This window comes from Cornus florida, unplaced genomic scaffold (genome assembly GCF_030987335.1).
Source record: "Cornus florida cultivar Cherokee Brave unplaced genomic scaffold, ASM3098733v1 CherokeeBrave_3.0.0_Hap2_Chr06, whole genome shotgun sequence".
NCBI classification, from domain to species: domain Eukaryota; kingdom Viridiplantae; phylum Streptophyta; class Magnoliopsida; order Cornales; family Cornaceae; genus Cornus; species Cornus florida.
Window position 1 is genome coordinate 91,967,585 of NW_026775576.1, and position 18,583 is coordinate 91,986,167.

General features: G+C 34.2%; 2 protein-coding genes across 6 annotated transcripts; one reads left to right on the forward strand and one right to left on the reverse strand.

Moving 5' to 3' along the window:
* The first annotated feature begins 595 nt into the window (after nucleotides 1-595).
* Nucleotides 596-10,055, forward strand: LOC132312891 (uncharacterized). 5 transcript variants are annotated; one of them, XM_059811453.1, is made up of 11 exons: nucleotides 596-816; nucleotides 3,228-3,283; nucleotides 3,542-3,692; nucleotides 3,777-3,871; nucleotides 4,642-4,847; nucleotides 6,288-6,476; nucleotides 6,597-6,797; nucleotides 8,690-8,843; nucleotides 8,960-9,023; nucleotides 9,576-9,653; nucleotides 9,747-10,055. In XM_059811453.1, exons 3-11 carry the CDS (start codon nucleotides 3,554-3,556, stop codon nucleotides 9,821-9,823), a joined length of 1,203 nt encoding a protein of 400 aa, XP_059667436.1. In that variant the 5' UTR covers nucleotides 596-816; nucleotides 3,228-3,283; nucleotides 3,542-3,553; the 3' UTR covers nucleotides 9,824-10,055. The 5 variants fall into 5 exon arrangements, with proteins under 5 accessions (XP_059667436.1, XP_059667433.1, XP_059667434.1 ...); XM_059811450.1 differs by having other exon boundaries at nucleotides 3,568-3,692; XM_059811451.1 differs by having other exon boundaries at nucleotides 3,568-3,692; nucleotides 9,588-9,653.
* Nucleotides 10,056-10,918: 863 nt separating this feature from the next.
* LOC132312892 (uncharacterized) lies at nucleotides 10,919-18,337 on the reverse strand. The gene is made up of 7 exons (XM_059811455.1): nucleotides 18,023-18,337; nucleotides 17,694-17,795; nucleotides 17,286-17,400; nucleotides 14,111-14,226; nucleotides 13,018-13,206; nucleotides 12,279-12,421; nucleotides 10,919-11,552 (listed from the first exon to the last, which is right to left on the reverse strand). The coding sequence occupies exons 1-7, from the start codon at nucleotides 18,133-18,135 to the stop codon at nucleotides 11,371-11,373; spliced, it is 960 nt and encodes a 319-aa protein (XP_059667438.1). The 5' UTR covers nucleotides 18,136-18,337; the 3' UTR covers nucleotides 10,919-11,370.
* Between the last annotated feature and the right edge of the window lie 246 nt (nucleotides 18,338-18,583).

Genomic DNA, 18,583 nt, shown 5'->3' on the forward strand with positions numbered 1-18,583 from the left:
TGGACCACAATTTTTAATTGTTAATCTTATGCCTCACATTCTCGAAGTTTTAAATTCAATCTTCATATAATCTCTTCAGGTAATTTTTTTAATAATTACACAGTACTATCTCATGTCTTCTCAAGTAAATTTTTAATATGAAATGAAAGGAGTATATGTAAGGGGAGAAAAAGAGAAAAAACAAAATTATCATATTTTTGTCAATTTGATGATAATAGAAAACTGAGAAAAAAAAAAAAGAAAAATGAGGAAAAGTCAAACGGGGATGAGAAAATAAGAATTTTTACTATGATTTACACTTTGTTTGGGATCAAATATTTAGATTTTGAATAGAAAAAAATCAACTGAATTTAAAATAAGCTCTTATTTATGTGAATAGTAAACTGGGGTTTGGGATAAATTCTGAATCTCGACAATATTTCATGGAATCTCAATTTAAAGTATTTTAGGAAAAAATAAATTACTGTATTTGAAAAGTTAAATTTTGATTAATTTTAATTTTAATTTTAATTTTAATTTTAATTTTAATTTTAATTTTGTTCGTTTAAAACAATAAGAAAATAATTTAAAGATCTAAATACGTTTTCGCGAAAAAGCAGCACAAGAGTGTCTCACGCCATTGCGGCAAGCTCTTTTTAACATTTGCCTTCAAAGGTAGAGAGAGAGAAGAGAGAGACGATGAGGAACCTTCTTCTCCTCAAACGAATGGCAAAGGGCTCTTTAGTTGGATCTTCTTCGACATCATCCAATCACGCCATCGCAGCTGCTGCTTCTGCAACCAGCTCTTTGCTTTCCTCTTCATTTTCTTCACGACGCGTCAGTCTCTCTCTCTCTAAAATCATAAATTTATACGTGGCTGCATATATTCAGTCTTGTGCTGCTTTCGTGTTTCCTGATTTCGTTCGACTATGTGGAGGTTCCTTTCGGTTTCATCACTTTGATGGTTGAAATACATTGACTATTGATTCGGATACTTTCTTGTTTTGCTATTTAGCGTTTTTGTTCATTGAGCTCATCTTATTCTTTTGCATTGTTCTATTATATCAATGGGAATGATATTTGGATGCAATTGATTCAATCTTCTTGTAAATATATGCTGAAAAGTTTAGAGTTTTGTTCATTGAACTCATCTTATTTTTGCATTGTTCGATTATATCATTGTGAATGAGATTTGGATACAATTGATTGAATCTTCTTGTAAATTATATGATGATATTTCAGTCACATATAGATGCTGTCGTCTTTGATTTAGTTGGGTTATAGAAAATCAGCTAGGGATGGTTGCTTATCAGCAATTCTCAACTTCTAATGTATGAATTTTCTGTAAACTCTGGTTATGGAGTAGACTTTTATGGGCAATTTGAATCGTCTTCCTCCCATATTAAAACTCAATACCCAGAGATATACTGCCACTTGCATTCTTACTACTTTAGATTTGCCAAAAAGAGCTTTGGCAAAGAAGTATTTTAATACTGTAGGGGATGTGTAGAAGGAGCATTTTCTAGACAAATAGAGATCTTTTGAGCAGAGAAAGATGAAGAGTACTGGCTTAAAAAAGGGTTTTAATTAATATTATATGTTGTTGGGAATTAAATTTATTGTCATATTCTTTGAATTGTTTCTTAATGAATGAGCTTCTACTATTAGGGTTAAAACTTGATTCTGTATTTTATGATATTCATGGTTAGGCTGGAGAGTAACTGGAACTCTGTTAGGCAACTCGGAATTTATGGATTTTAAAGGAAGACAGATTAAGAAATATTATAAGTACTTCTCTGTTTTCATTGCCATTGTTGTTATTCTTAATTGGTTAAAACTATATTAGTAATAGATCTTGCCAACTTTCAATAAGACAATAAAATCTCATTTTTTGATAAATGTTTTCACATTAGTTAAATCTTTCAAAATTTCAGTTTTACCTTTGGCAATTTATATTATAATTTTGCATTTTTTACTTTATTTTATCTGTAATTTTTGTTTAAAATTTGAGTGTTTTGTTTTTCTGTTCTTGTAAAGTTTCAATGAATTGATCACCAATCTTTCACAATTTAATTTCAATTCAATTGAGGGTCTCTAGTATAGAAAATTCTGCTATGTTTTTAATTTTTTGGCTCAAAAAATAACACAAGAAAAACCACTAAGATATTAATATTATTTTATTCAATTTTTTTTAAAAAAAAATTTCTTATATTTTGACAAGAAATAGACTAATTATGTAACAACTGAAATATATAAAATGACAAAATATTTTGATTGCTAATAAGAAAATTTTAAACATGTTTGGGTCTGTAAAATAAAAATTTAGTCTCGGGTTAAAAAAAATTATAATTTTAAAATCTTAATTCTAATTTGGAAAGGTGTAAATAGAAGTTTGAGAAATTTAGAATTGATGTAAAAACTGTTTAAAAGTATGACTTAATGGTCTTATTCAAACTTGACAGGACTTGTTGTTTTAAGAGGCAAGTGGTACTTATTTTTTACTTTTCCAAAAGAAACCCAATAGGCACAAAAGGACTAGATAAAGAATCCTACACAGCTGACTTCTTTGTTGAAGAGTTTTCATCAAGTTATTGAGGAAACCCAAAAAATTTAGTTTCTTTAGGAATTGAGTAAGATCATATTTCTCCCTAATAGTGTGACTAAATTGCCAAAATTTCAGGAGATTGGCTTAACTAGGTCCTTTCTGATATGGTCGCTTAAGTTCTCTGTTCTGCATTACAAATTTGTAAATAACTGAGCTAGAAAATGGATTCTAAAAACAAGTCATTATGGACAGACTAAGATGATAGTTTGATCACAATATAAACTGCAAATACCGTATTATTGTTTTACCCGATGAAGAAACTTCGAAAGCTATTGTTCACCCTGTTCGTCTTCTCCCTATCACTTCCTTTATTTTCTACCACATTCAACTATTGTTTTAAGCTGTGTCATCACCTTATGAGCCATTGGCATCTTGGGTGGTCAAACTGATTCTTTCAACAATATTGGGTATGGGTGTGGCATATCCCCAAGATGAATTTATAGTGATGCACTTCTTATAATATTTTTAGAACTTTAGACATAAATATAGATCTTTCCACTCAAGGTTTCTGCTAAATTTTCTATATGGTTGACTCGAGTGCATGATTTCATTGCCTTGTGTCTCCTGTTTGGGTCTATAGAAAAGTTAAGTTGATTGTATTAGGCACATATTTTGACAAGATTCTCTTTGTGGAATTCTGCAGCATGCAGTTTCCATCCCATTTGTTGAGGAGGAAGCTGAAACAATTGTCTCTCCTAGGTGATTAATGACTTGATGTCTTCAAAAAATATAGTAGAAAATAAATTCATGCTTGTAATAAACACTGAAAAGCAAGTCCAAGTTCTCATCAAGGATACAGAGATACCATTATACACGTATCATGAAGTAGGTTTTCAGTAATTTAGTTTACTTTTGATCTGTATCTTCTCATTTCAATGTAGAGGACCGATAATTCCTTATTAATATGCCAAAAGTAACACTATCAAGCATACACCATTTTTTTTTTTTTTTTAAGAGGAGCTATGTTTAATGCATATATTCAGGGAGTCTCCCGGAATTTCTTATGGTCTTAACTGGGCTCTGGCTGGAAAAGGTATAATTGTGAAGGATAAAGTTTTCCGAAATTTGAAGCCTTCTGAGCTCCAACAGAAAGGTGCAACTGTCGCAGGTAGTGGCTTCATCATAATAATTTCTAATTTTATATATTTGTTGTATCAAAACGATTGTCCTTTTTGTTTTTGAATTTATTTAGAAACCATGTCAAGGCTTCCAGTTCATGTTAGAGGAAATGTTCTTGGGGGATCTTCAGAAATTTCCAAGGCACAATTTAGTAAACTTTTGAAGCAGGTATGTCTCTACTCTTGGAGTTAATAAGCTCTCCTCTCTCTCTGCACACAGAATGAAAATAAGGCTCTCTCTCTCTCTCTCTCTCTCTCTCTCAATCTCTCTGCACAGGCAACGAGAATAAGGCTTGATCTTTTGCATTTCCCATAGTGCATGACATCAACTTTTAGGCAAACGTGGATATTGGAGCTGATGTTTTGGGAAGTGATTATTCTTTTATTAGCTTAATGTGACTTTTTATTTTTATTTTCAAGTGCCCCTTGGAGGGACAATTTTCCACTTCAAGAATAGCTCAAATTTTAAAGTTCTGTAGTGTCCCTTGATCGGATTTGGAGCTTAACAAATCATGTCTTTATTTCTTCATTTTTTGGTTGTTATGCCATTATCATCAAAGTTTTTTTTTTCCCTCCTCTCCGAAAAAATAAAAATCCCTAAGGCTTTAGATATTGATCAATCTTCTTCTTCTTCTTAATTTTTTTGGGTTCCTAAGATAATGTTTATTAAAGCAATTAATTTGTTTAAAATGATCCATATGTAACAATTTCTTAATTTTTTATATTTTAACCTGTTATACAACTAGAATTTAGCCTAGCTTATACTTGGTTACCGAGGAAAGATTAGTGAAAGAATATATCACTAGTCTGTCTTTTTCTGTTGGTTAAACATTTGTAGATAATTTGTGAATACACTGCCGTCACTGAAAAGATTGCTTTGGGACATTTTTTCATCCTCACTACCTGGCTATGTGTAATGCATCCATCTTTTATTCCCAGGTTACAACACACATATCATCCACCTCAGATATTTTCGTTCACGATGGAGCTCTTGGCACATCAGAAAAATGTGATGCAAAAGTTCGTATTATAAGTGATAGTCCTTCTGCTGTACTATCACTTTCCAGTGTTCTTTGGCGAGCCTCTACTCGTGCTGTTTCCCATGATTCCTGTCCTTTGACTGTCTATGTTGCTACATCCATAAGGTATTGCCAATCTTTATGCATCTCATGGCTTAGTACCTTTAATTTGTGTTTTATTTTCTTAACTTTTAGAAATATTATGACTATGTCTTGAATTTGTAAAGCAATTTATGCCAAAGGTACTTGGGGGAGAAAACATTTATGCCAAAGGTGATAATTTTGGTGTAAGCTGGTCTATCATTTAAGACTTGTCGATTGGACACTTGGGCTTTATTAAACTTTGTGCTTCTAAACTATATTTGGCATTTGATGAATATCCTTTTCCAAGGGATATTTGCCTTATGTCTGCTCCATTTTAAGGATAATGGCATGAGTCATAAGCTACATTTGTTTAGGATCATCATAATTGAGCTTGCATAATTTCTAACATTACTGTCACCGAAGGGTTGGAGAAAAATGGTGTAAAGGAAAATTTTCAGTGAAGAGAACATAAAATTAAGAATTTCAAGGTATGCATCAAGTGCTATATCAGATGCCAGTTCTACCTCTTCTTCCCTCCTCTCGTATTATTTTGTTTGGCTTATTTCCCCTAGCTTTTCTAAGATATCACAGAACCACATATGCTTCCTGTCTAGATCGAGAAATTAGACTGCTCACCCTTTAAATTTTGGTTAACATCTTACCCTCTCCATGCCAGACAGAGTTTGATTATGTCATCTTGCTACTTTATATTGGGTTTCGTGCCCTTTTTGAAGTCAAACATACCCTCATCGTGAATTTCAGTGCCACCTCCAGCTGCATCACCATCAACAGCTACCCCATATGTCACTTCTTCTGTCTCACTTTAACCGAACAAGAATCACTTCAATCACCCAAACCCCCACAACAGTCATGCCAAACTCCATCTGTAATTAACATATGTCCTTACTACCACCAACGCCAGCACGCAACCCCCCCTACACACACACACCCCACACCCCCACCTCCACCCTGGCCCTCAAAAAAAAAAAGGAAAACAGCCTCAGTTCTGCAACCTAACATAGTGCCATGACCATTATTAAGGCCGGTATTTGAAACCGCCACTTATTGTTGTTCTCTCATTCTTGCAGTATTCTGTTCTTGGTTTGGTTGTGTTTAGAGTCTTCAACTTGGTATTATGTCTCTTTTTCTTTGTAATTGAATTCCAAAAGGAGAGAAAAAAAAAAAAAAAGTGTGACGTGTAACAAACTTGCAGATATGGTACTCATCATTCACAGGGAATGTAGTAATAGTCTTACTGAAGAATCACTCTGTATAATTATTGTCTAAATTTTCTGTAAACTTAGTTTAGTGGCAGTATGGATGATTTTTGAGGATTTATTATGACAGACAGGACAGTTGAAATATACATTATGGTTAATGTTTACCTTATATTCTTCAGTAATAAGTTGGTAATTGAAACCTCCACTTATTGTAGATACTTGCTCAATTGTGGCATCCGAATTGTTACTTGCTATCATGCAGTTCAAATGCTGGGGATATTCTTGGTCTTGGAGCTCAAGGAAATGATGGTTTTGTTGCCGCTGATGTTGAGCACTCTTCACTCATTTTATGCGGTAAAGCCTATGCTGATGCAAATGGAACAAAAAAAGCTCTAGCTGCCTTGTCTGGACCTGTTATATCTTCACGGGGAGGTCTCCCTCTATTTGCTAGGTAGAAACCTTTTGTCTTCTTTTTGCATTTCAATTGTCTTATGGTAAAAGTCTCGTGTCCTTTTACTGTGTTAAAATTATCAGAAACATGAATTCACATCACATGGTAGTCAAATTTCAGGCTTCTAGTGTCTGGCGATTCAGTAATTCTTATGTTTGCTCCAAAAGATACCATTAAAAGCTGCTCAGATTTGTTGGTTTCGGTGGATGCTGGTGTTATTCTTTCTTCTCAGGGTGTTTCACCTTTATTTCAAACTGGAAACTTGGGAAGATCTCATCTACTGAAATTGCCGGATGCTGTTATTTTTGTTTCTTCTGATAGGTAAGAAAATTGAGTTACTGTCACCCTAAATCTTTTCAAGTATGTTAGTCCTCATTGGCTTTGGTGGTCAAATTGTTCTTTGCACCTTGCTATTGTGGTGACGTTTTTCTATTCGCTTTAGTAATAACCAGCCATCATTCTATAGGTCAAGGTTGTTTTCTGTGGCTGGTGATATGTTGAAACCAACTGGTGGTTACCAGCCAACATTCTTGTGTGGTACAATCAGTGGAACATGCTGGATTTACTTGCTTTACTAGAGCCCTTGAGCTATTTGAAGGGAGGAGAACATTAAAATAGCCCGTTCATATGTGTCCTCAAATTTGCCATTTTTCATTAACAAAAAGTACAGTAGTGAACCTCTATCACTGTAAATGAATTAGTAATCATTAACAATGAGATCTTTTCTTATTTTATTGACTATAATTTTTTTTTCCTTAGTTGGTACTCACACACACATGCCTCCACTGAGACTTGAACCCCTTACCTTCCTATGGGAGGTAAGGGCTTGATACCTCTAGGCCACTGGCCCGTTGGTTATTAACTAGATTTTAGTTTAGTCTTTTGTAGACGACATTACAAATGCCTCTCAAATTATGTTTAGTTGGATGCCAAGTTCACAACCGCGCTGGTTTGGTCCTCATATCATTGTTCGAGTTTTGTCTATGGAAATTCAAATGTTGTTTCTACTAACTTCTCAAAGGCATGCAGTTGGTTGGATGGTTGGCATGTTCAGTTTTTTTAATGTAGAAGTAGGCAGCGCCGCTATTTGGGACTTATCCTTGGCGTGTCTCTGAGATGAAGTCTTTTGTCATAGCAGCCTCAGATTCTTGGACTCAATTTCCTAGAGAAAAACTTCAAACGCTTTTGATTAGGAGATTCTTTAGCCCATTTGGTTAGAACGTATGAGATATCAAATAAAAGAGCATGAAATTTTTAATCTCGTGTTATATTTCTTTTCGAGTTCTGAAAAAGTGAAAATTTCACATCAGCCAAGCCAATTAGTTGTTTTAGTTTCAGCTGAGAGGCGTTTTGATTTTTAGAGGTCCTAATAAATGAAAAACCCAAAATATAAAATTTGAATCTATTTTCTCTTCTTCATTTTTAGCACTCAATGTGAACCAGATCCCTCAAGCACTGAGAATTTAACCTGCAAAAGTATTGAACCATCTGCTTTTGTTTATCAGTTTTATAATCCCCCACTTGTAAATTTTTCCTGATCTTTTGGAAAACAAACTTCATACAGCCAATTCTTTGGAAATTTGTCTGAACATAATGGGAGAAGGAAGCCGTATGGAACTTCCCTGATTTTCTTTGGCATGGCTCTGGTGCTTAACATGTGAGCTTCAAGTACAGTACGGTTTGGTTTCTGAACCGCTTAGAATTACTGTAGTGTTTTAGATGTCTGAATTATGTCTTCTGCTTTTTCTTTTTTTTATCCCCAAGTAACTTTAGACTTAAGCCGGAGAGTACCTTGGAGGATATTGATCTTTCCATTGGTGTGGTGATTATATAATTTAATGCTTCACATTGTCTATGATTTCACTCTTTTTCTTTTTAATTAAATTTCCTTCATATCTTTATGTAGTCTATGAGTTATCTTGTAGCTTTCTGCTAAAATTTGCTCATAGAAAACTGATGTTTAAATGCTTCATTTCATGCCAACTTTCCTTCTTTTTTTCTTTTTTTTTTTTTTTTTGTCTTTTTTAAACCTTTTTTTTCTTTTTAAATGAATTTCCTATTTTCCGTCTTATCCTTCTGTAGTCTATGAGCATTTATCTTGTATCTTTCTGCTAAATTTTGCTCATAAAAATCTGGTGATTAATTGTTTCATTTTATAAAAAAAAACCTTTTCCGTGCTTGTTAAAGATTGTCGTTGCTTTTTGTTGAAGCAGTTCTGGTGTTGTTCCTTCTGTGTCAAAGATCTCTCCCGGACAGGCAGCTTATCATTTCCTGGCGGGCTATCAGAATGGGAAGTTTGTGCCAGCATACAGCGAGGGCCCATCACCTTTTGACCCATTGGAACTTTCAAAGGCTCTTCTGTCCAAGGTCAATAGATCTTACATGCTTGTGCCTGTACATCTTATCCAAGTTAAATTAAATTTATTTACTTTATGTAACTTCTTAATGCGATTTCCTTGTGTCTTTGTACATTGTTGCTGCAGTTGGAAGACAATCAAATTTCATCCTTCCTAATTAACGTCAATGAAGGAGAAAAGCAGACAACAGGTAAATAAAAATAAATAAAAATTGAGTAGAATTTGAAAAGTCTCACCAGTAGCAATGATAGAATTCTTTGCTCAGTGAACTACAAAATAATAATAATAATAATAATCATTGTTCAGTGACAATATTTCAGGCCATGTACACAATGCCTGCATTAATTGTCTATTTGGACTTCAGATTCTTAGGTTTTACCCCACCGTGGATTTCGTGTGGATGGAATTTTCTTTTGTAAGAACACCAGTTTTACTATTTAAAAAAAAAAAAAAAAAAGATGACGGGATTGAAGATGTACACAATTTTTTCCCCATTTTGCCTCTAGAATACAGAAAAATACTGCGGATACTTGGGAGATGCTGGATACTATTGTAGAATGCTCTGTAAAGTCACAAGTCTTCCTATTTTAGTTGCAAAATTGTGCATTTCTCTTAGTCATCAGCAGAAGTTAAAAGATTCTTTTTGTTGTATTAAGAAGCAGAAACCAACAAGTTGTACAAGTTATGGCTTTAGAGATCTACTCCAAAGGAGCTAACAAATTTTCATTTGATATCATTTCACGATCTATTCTAGGTAAGGATCTTGTTAAGTTGATAGAATCAGTCCTATCCAAGAACATTCCACCATTTGAACCTAAAGGTGAATTCTATCTCACTTCTTTTTCACCCTTCTTTGGTTTTTAGTTTGAAATGCAGATTTCTTACTGGATTATTGTATAAAACACTATTGTAGGAGGAGCTCTCCTAAGAAAGTACAAGCGCTTTCTATCGAGCAAATTTCAAGACCTACCGGAGGGATTCTCATTCTGAAATCTGTCATTGTTATCCTCGTTTTTGTTGTGGAGGTGTAGCTGTGATTTCTGTTGTAATTAAACTTTCTAGCCCTGGACATTAGTCTGGAACCTACTTCCAATCCACAAAAACTTAGAATGGAGTTTCAGCTGTAATTTTCCGGCTAAAGATTGCGCGTCTCTTTGCTAATTAGTCTAGATTACTTTGATGCATTTGAAAAATGAAATAATGTTTTGATGAGATATTAAAAACTATAGACTGTTGAAACTTAAAAAAGAAAGACTCACTAATGTGGTCACGTAGTAATTTCAAAATTTGAAAATCCAGTGAAGTAAAAAATAAAAAAGGGAAGAAACGGATGATTACGGTTGTATTAAAGTTCTCAAAAAGTGTACCTTCTGCCTCCGCAAACAGATAATTAATTGTAGTGGTGTTTGGTTGTAACATGTGAAGTGTTAATGCAGAATGAGAATTGCGAAATTTGTTATGATTCTTATAAACGTGTTAATTCGGCCAATACTCATTGAGATACCTTGAAACCCCTTTACAGGAAAAATAATAATAATAACAATTAAAAAAAAAATTTGAATTTTTGTACAAAATTCGGGAAGTTTAGGAGTTACTTGGTTTGTAACTCTAAAAATAGTTCTCAGCAACTCAGATAACTATAAAAAAAACTGAACCAAACAGAATTTTTTATACAAGAAACTGAACCAAACAGAATTTTTTATACAGTTTTCCGTTTTTAATTTCCGGAGAACAGAAAACTATTTACATAATTACACACCAAGCAAGCCCTTTCTTTTTATTAAAAGTAGTCTTTTTGCACAGCTGAACAATATCTACTAGAACTGTGTAGAACAATTTTTATGAAGATATCTGGAGAAAGCATAATAAATTGGCTAGAAGGATTTGGAACACACAAATTTGTGGAGGACAAAAACCGATAATTCCAAAAGTTAGTTACATATCGGTAACCAATAAATAGATATAAATATTTCGATCCATTATGACCGCAAACCTACCTCAAAGAGATCAAGCCAAAAATTAGGATCCATAAAATGAACAACGCACACAACGAGCAGATAAATGCAGAAAACCAGCCAAAAAGCATAAACCAATTTATCTCTCTTAGCCTTTTAAACACGTAAAGCTCTCACGTGGTGTTTCACAAGTGTACATAATTGATAGAAAAATATGCTACTACCAATTTTCATTGGTAATCATAATTCCAATTTTCATCAAAGTAGGAGAGATGAAACACTTCCCTCGTTAATCCACCACACCTACCAAAATGATAAGGCTGCCAAACCGTGTCACTACAATCTGATCTCTCCACTAAGTCATCATGTAATGAAAATGAATAACGTGTTCAAGTCATGTGACCATAAAAATGTTACAAAATTTATATACATTAAAAAAATAAAAAATAATAAATAATAAAAAAAAAAAAGAAAAAGAAAAAGAAAAAGAGGAAGAAGAAGAAGAAGAAGAAGGGATGCAAATCCAAAGATAAGATAATAATTGTTGAATCCTGCGATCATGTATACTTGGCAGATACAACTTCAGGCACTCAGTAACGCAGAAATAAACGATGATAGCTTGAATTTGCACACTTTAGTAGAATTTTGAGGCCAGAATAGCACCTCAGTATTTGATCGAACTGTTATTTCCTTCCACTCAGAACCCGAAGCCCCTTCACTCCGGTAATCACGAGGAGAGTATAAAACTTGAAGCTTTGAATGGGCTGCATTTAGTGGACAACAAAAGGTTGAAAACAAACTAAAAACGTATAGCAGAAATGTGACAGATAGCCAAACCCATGTAATGAAAAAAATTCAACGGATCAGATGGAAATTAATAATTTTTTTTTTTTTTCATTACATGAGAATCAAAGATATCGATCCAGACATTTCTGTGCCTGGATGGATTTCTGTAGCAGCATTGTATATGCGAAACATGAGGGGTGGGGAGTGGTGCAACGTCCGCACAAATCTGACTTTGGGTAGCACAGAGCAAAAACAGACACGGTAGGATGCCACTGGATAGCACAATTTTATGAAATCTTCTGACTTCTGATTTTGTTATTATTTAGTATTGTTCATCAACACCACAAACAGACCATACAAAAAGGATGCAGGAAGAAAGTTGGGGCAGGCCTCCAATAGAGAGCTCAGTTCCCTTACCTCTCTTACAAAATCACAAGTACAAAAAACTGTTGGCACACTTGTGTCACCTCAAAATCATTTTAGTTTCAAAAATACCATTTAATTTAGAGCTAAAGCATATCTGAACAAAGGATGACCAATATAACATTCACACACAGCCAAAAGCAAAATATGGCACATTTTTCAAAGTTAGACAAACTCAAGTTAACCCTGAAACCTGTGCCTCTAATTCCCCTTCTTAAATAAATATTTCATCTGAGAAGCATAACTAATATAAGTAAAAGCAACAAAAAGTAGCAACTTACCTATACCAAACATGCTTGACTTCTGGATGATCAGACGACTAACTTTTGATCTCCTGATAACAGTCAATGCCTGAACATCATCTTTCTTTCCTTTGAACTCCAAAAATTCTCCTAGGATGTATTTATTACCTTTAAGCTCCAATCTGCATATAGCATATTGACACATCACACAGTGAAAGGAAAGAATACTGAGTAATCATGAAAACATTCTGGCACAAACAGAAGATAAAAAACCAATTCAGTATTATAAAAATAAATTCTTCAAAAAGAAAAAAAAAAAAAAAAAAAAAAAAAAACGATTTAATCTATGAGACCACAATATCAAAGAACTGTTTAATATGGTATATTTGAACAGCTTTCTTCCACTTATTTTCCAAAACCCCAAACTGTTGCTTTCTTTCTTTCTTTCTTTTTTCCTTTTCATAAATCATAACCCTCAGTTTCCTTAACCTCAATTACATGATATTGTTATTCAACACTCGTCATAATATATTCCAACTAAAATATAAAACTTTCTTTTGTAAGCTTTCCATGAGAAGCATTAGTCTCTACGCATTTGCATCAGTTACATTTCAAACTATGGAAGTCAATGGCAGGTTCAAGTTTCCACAGCCATGGGGATGTCCTCAGGAAAACCATTAACATCCTCCATTATAAGTATGTCATTTTATCTAAACAGAATATAACATCATGCAGACAGTATAAACGTCAAACATAAATGGTACAGGTTGCAGCAAACCTATCCCAGATTGGGGCTGTGCTGAGGATGAAATTAAGCTTCTGATTTATTGATTCTTGCATTTCTTTCTTTCCAGTGCGAAATGCACCCTTGATCCAACCAGAAAACATGCTCTTTGGCTCTGGTTTTAATTGTTTCCACTGGTCATAGGTGATGACTTCCCGTGGGAAATAATTCGAATCCATTGTGCTGCAAGAAAGAAACCAAAATTTAAAAGTAGTTTAAAATGCTAACTGAAATTAATGATGACAACTGACCCCAAGAAAAAAAAAAAAAAAGCACACAAAACTTTACCACCACTGAATGGTTCTTACTTCTCACAACTTACATAATGTATTAAATTTTAAAATTCACGCAATCTTCTTTTATTATATCTTCCCATTCCATAAACAACTTTGCTTGGAAGATTTCTTCCAGAAGTATTTTGCCTATTGCTAAATAAAGACTCAATAAGCATCAAATTCTGGGAAATCTGTGTAAATCTTCAGCAGTCTTTCATGAGGTAGCCTCAACATCATGCTCAATATAGTACATCTGAATTGGTTTTCCCACATATTGACCCAAACCCTCAATGTTGATCTCTACTTCTTACATAACCCTTAGTCGCCATATTCCCCACTACTTGGTCTGACATCATCTTCATTATATCAATTAAGTAGCATCTTCTAAAATTATTTTCAAAATAACTTCCAGAATAACCTTCAATATCTACAGACTACATTCACTATCATTTGCATTTCAAAATGGAAAATCTTCTTGTATGGCAGTCAATAACCAGTTCTGCTTCCCAAATCCTGTACTGTCGGCCATCAGAATATATTCGGAAGATCAATGAACATAGCGTGGGCCTTTTTGGCCCCAGGCAATGCAGATACAAGTGAAGTGCACATAATTTGTGCAGACAATGAATTACGATTAAGGATTTCATTAAAGAAGAAAATAGCTACCAAATACAGACCACAAGTCATGAGCAAGCGTATGTCCATCAACCAACTTAAATTCAGAGCAGAATAGAAAATTAATGCCACTTGCTTTTAGTTGAATAAACAATCTGCTACAATTAAACACACCAAAAGGATATTCTGATCCATACCAAAAATTTGGGTTGGGACATACTATTTTGAAAGACAAATATCCTTCTGGAAGAGCAGTTCCCCTTTGTTCAAGATATGATTCAAGAATTGCAACTTGTCGTTTTGTATCCGCCACCTGAAATACAGGAATTAATGGCTATGTAGGATCAAAGAGCTTACAAAAGCAGACCGGAAAAAAAAAATAGCCTACTCAATTTTCATTTTTAGGGCTAAATACACTACGGCATAACTGATAGATATTATTGCTCGCATCAAAGGAAAATAGGTTTATGATACAGATCACAGAAATAGACTAGAATGTTTACAAATGCAACATGTGTCACAAATAGTGAAAACTCAGCAGTTGCATAACGTTACAAGAAGACCTTGGCAACATAAATGTTGTCTCCTTTCATCTCTGAACTTTACCAGCTGCTTCTCAGTCAACGCAAATGCATCACTGGTGAGATATGTATATGAAGCATTTCACTTCAGAAACTATGTATGAAGTAATCAAGGCCATTAAATTGATTTATATCCTTTGTTGCAAATTTATGTATATACTCATTAATGCTCCTCATCAATTCATGCATTCAATTATAAAAACCAAGTGCCTTATATTTTCACAAGTGATCATCATCTTCAAACCATAAGTTGAAGATTTTCTCTTTTATTAGTAATAGAGCAATTCTTTTCTTTCTCTCTTTCTTTTCTTTTTCTCTTATGTTCTTTTTTAAGCTTCCCAAAAGCCTATGATAATGTCAGTAAAGGTATAAATAGTGTATTTTAAGAGAAATGAGACACAAATAGACATGTGAAATAATAAAGGACATGTATGACAAAACTATGAGTATAGAAAGAACACTTGCAAGAGAACCAAATAAATTCCTCCCAATAAATGAATGCTTATATCAGGGACAAGCACTAAGCCCTTATCAACACACACAAGATGAGGTTCCATGTGTTGATATTGGGTAAATGCTAAACTAGATGTCCAAATTGAAGACAATATCAGAAAAGTTGGACTATGACAAAAATATATAGAAATTTATCATCGGCCGTCTATTTAGGAATCCAAGAGGGACATTTTTAAGTGAGTAAATTCCATTTCCTCTTGGCCCCATAATATATAGAAGACACTCCTACCATTACTGTCTAAACCAGTAAAGGGGGACTAAGAAATGCTCCTGAAATTTCATAAACCAGCTTACCCAATCACATTAGTCATCCTTTGATTCAGATGTCTGTAATCAATTCATGGGAGAATGTTTGACGGTAACATGCTCCTTTAAAATGCCCTCTTTTTATTTGAATCGCTATAGGCAGTCTTCTTCTAACCCTAACGCAATCCATGGAATGCTAATTAGTTTCATAACCCCACTAATGCCAAATTCCTCACTTCTCATTATCCTCAACAGCATTCTATCTCCAATTCCTTCCGAAATAAGGAATAGTATATTCAATCTACCGGCTTTATCCTATGTAAGATTTTCATCTGAGCTATCTATCTATGAACTCTAATCCATTCACCAAGTTCACAGACAAGCTCGTTTGGTCTTCTGAGGGTGTCAAAAATATTAAAGAAATTCTGAAAATTATTATGAGTTGTTTGATTAGGTATTTTTAGTGATTTTAAACTGGAAATTTAGGATTCTCGTCATAGAAAGAAAGTCAAATGTAATAATAGGACTATTTTTTTTATCAAAAGGGACAGACAGGCCAGCTAAGAAAACAACATATGGAATGCCTGTGCAATTAGGGAAAGGGTGTGCGCATCTCCACCAATTACCTATATTCCTGTCTTCTTTGAGGATATTCATGTGTTAAGCCATATACCTATCATTCTAAAAGCCATTATTAATGAGCTTTCTCAGTTAGATCCCACTCCCTTTCAATTCACTGCCCAACCCAATTTTATGGAGCCCCAAATCACAGCCCAGCCCGTCTTTGACCTTGATCTAGTCTCGTGGAAGGCAAAGAAATGGTAGAGGTTCCTTTGGCTGACCTTAGAAGGAGGGATATTCCTTCGGCAACTAATCCAGCTCCAGACTTCTTAACGTAGTTTCAGAATCTCTTCTACTTACACTGATTGGCTATATGCCCAAATTATACATCTAGTTATAGTATCAATAGGACTATTTCCAATACAGAAGGCTAAATGTAATAGGGGTTGATACATTGATACGAAGTAACAAATTACTGATTGATTTCTCTATTGGCTCTCCTCAGTTCTCTTCTACTCTCTTACTCCCGTTTGTATATTCTTCCCTCTTTGTTTTCAATCCTCTGCTTTCTTCTTCTATTCTCTCGTCTCTGTGTTATTCTCTTATTTTCTTCTCCTTATCTTCTCTAATATCTCTCCTTTTTCATATTACATCATTAGTTATCAGAGCTCCTATGTCAGTTAGTAGCAAAGCACTTCCACATCCTACATCAGAGAGAGATAGAGAGAGAGGTGCCTCTAAGTTACCAAAAATGGAAAGCAAGAGGTTTGATGTGGTCCGTACTTCCCTCAAGATTTCAGTTTTAGTAATCAGGGTTGCAGAAGTACAACTTCGTCTAAGTTATCAAAGACTGGAGAAATTTAGCATCCCTTAACCAGCTAAGTTTATAATATAACATGCTTGGGTACGCATTGGTCTAGGTTGCTTTAAACTTGAGATTGGTGTGATTGCTTCAGAAAGTTCATTATAAGGTGTGGATGGCATTTGTAAAGAGCCAAGGACCAGTGGTTAAGACATGGCGTTCAGCTTCATGAGATTATCAAGTGGAGGAGATTCCTACAAGATAAAACTGGCATAAAATCTGAACTTACGCACAGGACAAGCAAAAAAGCAACAACTTTGATGATATTCATAATAGCACATACAGTCAATGGAAACAAAAAGATATCACAGGACATGCAAATGTATTTTACACTTTAAGCAGTTGATTAAACATGTAAATCAATACTTACCAAAAAAATAAAAAATAAACATGTAAATCAATAAAGACTACATTGTGGTGACCAACAGCCAGTGGTCTAGCAGTATCAGACCCTTACTTCTCAAAAGGAGATCAAGGGTTCAAGCCTCCATGGAGGCATGTGTGTGTGAGTATCAACTATGAAAAAAAAGACTCCATTGTGGTGAATAACATGCTAGAACAACGTTAAGTTATTTCAACACATAAGAAAATATTAGAACTGTAACTTACCGGATCTGCATGATGCTCTGTTTTGTGCCTATTTCCGGCAGTGCAAACCCAACTTCCATCCACGTCAATTGATACAAACCCTGATAAATTCTGAACAGAAATCACCACTGCTTCCCTGTAGTTAAAGCCACATGAGTACACACTCAATACACTTATTGAGAAGAAAACATGAAAAGGGAGCAGTTGAAATTTCAAACGTTAGGTTACTCCAATTATTGCCAATCATAACAGATGTAATTAGGCATGGTACGATGGTAAAGCGTGCATAGTGGTGATTCTTCTATTGAATCCCAACTCCAATGAATGAAAATGTTCATAACAAATGTGAAGCAAACTGATCATAGAAAACTATAGACTAGAAAATTGAATATAGAACTGGAGCAATGAATGAGATGAAGATGTAGGTACCCTTTCGTTACAAGAACCATGTCGATATTCTGTCGCAGACCGGTATCAGCATCTGGAATTCGAAGTCCAGTGTAGACTTTACCATCGTAAAGCTTTCCAATCCTACCATCAGCAAAATAAATGCACAAAATACATCATCATCATCATAAATTAACACCAAAAAGGGTTATAAATAAGAAAATGAAAAGAAATTTTTAAAATTCCGAATCTGGTTGAATTAGTGATGGCTATGAGGGTATGTGTTCTAGGTCAGAAACAGAAACAGTGGGAAAATCTAAAAAGGGTTTGAATTGAATGTGAAGAAGTATGTATGTATCTGTGAATGATACCTATCGGCGACGGAGAAGAGGACCTCGGAATCGGCGGTGAGAATATCGTCGTCGTAGAAGAATCGACGGAACAATCTGTAGATGACCAGACCACAAAATAGCTCCACCCACATAGTGTATTAAGCCCTAAACCGAACACGTACTGATTGAATTTCACCGGAAATCCAAATAAATACTGTAAAATTAATACTAGTCAAAAGAAGCAGATTGATCCTTCGTTCCTAAGTATTAGCATCCTACTAGTATTTCTTTGCTTTCTTTTTGTTGGTCCGACAACACTCCAGACTTTTGACCTTTTCATTTTTTAATTTCCTAGAATGTTTTGTAATATTTTACAAAATGTCACTCCCTAATTTTTTTTTTTGAAAAAAATATATATATCTCTTTCACTCTTTTTTATCCTTATATTCTTTTAATTATCTTTTTAAAAAAAAAAATTTGTATTCCTCTTCTTTAATTAAACCATATTTTTTTCATTCAAAATTCTCTCATTTTTTTTTTTCTCTCTTTTCATGTAATCCGTATAATATATGTGAATTACTTTTTTTTCTCTCTTCTTAT

Coding starts and splice junctions, on each gene's coding strand:
- LOC132312891 (XM_059811450.1), top strand. CDS start 679: ATGAGGAACCTTCTTCTCCTCAAACGAATGGCAAAGGGCTCTTTAGTT. Junction 3,693..3,776: donor GAAAGGTGCAACTGTCGCAG/GTAGTGGCTTCA, acceptor GAATTTATTTAG/AAACCATGTCAAGGCTTCCA. Junction 6,477..6,596: donor GGTCTCCCTCTATTTGCTAG/GTAGAAACCTTT, acceptor GTCAAATTTCAG/GCTTCTAGTGTCTGGCGATT.
- LOC132312892 (XM_059811455.1), bottom strand. CDS start 18,135: ATGTGGGTGGAGCTATTTTGTGGTCTGGTCATCTACAGATTGTTCCGT. Junction 17,796..18,022: donor CTCTTCTCCGTCGCCGATAG/GTATCATTCACA, acceptor TGCTGATGGTAG/GATTGGAAAGCTTTACGATG. Junction 17,401..17,693: donor ATGGTTCTTGTAACGAAAGG/GTACCTACATCT, acceptor CTTTAACTACAG/GGAAGCAGTGGTGATTTCTG.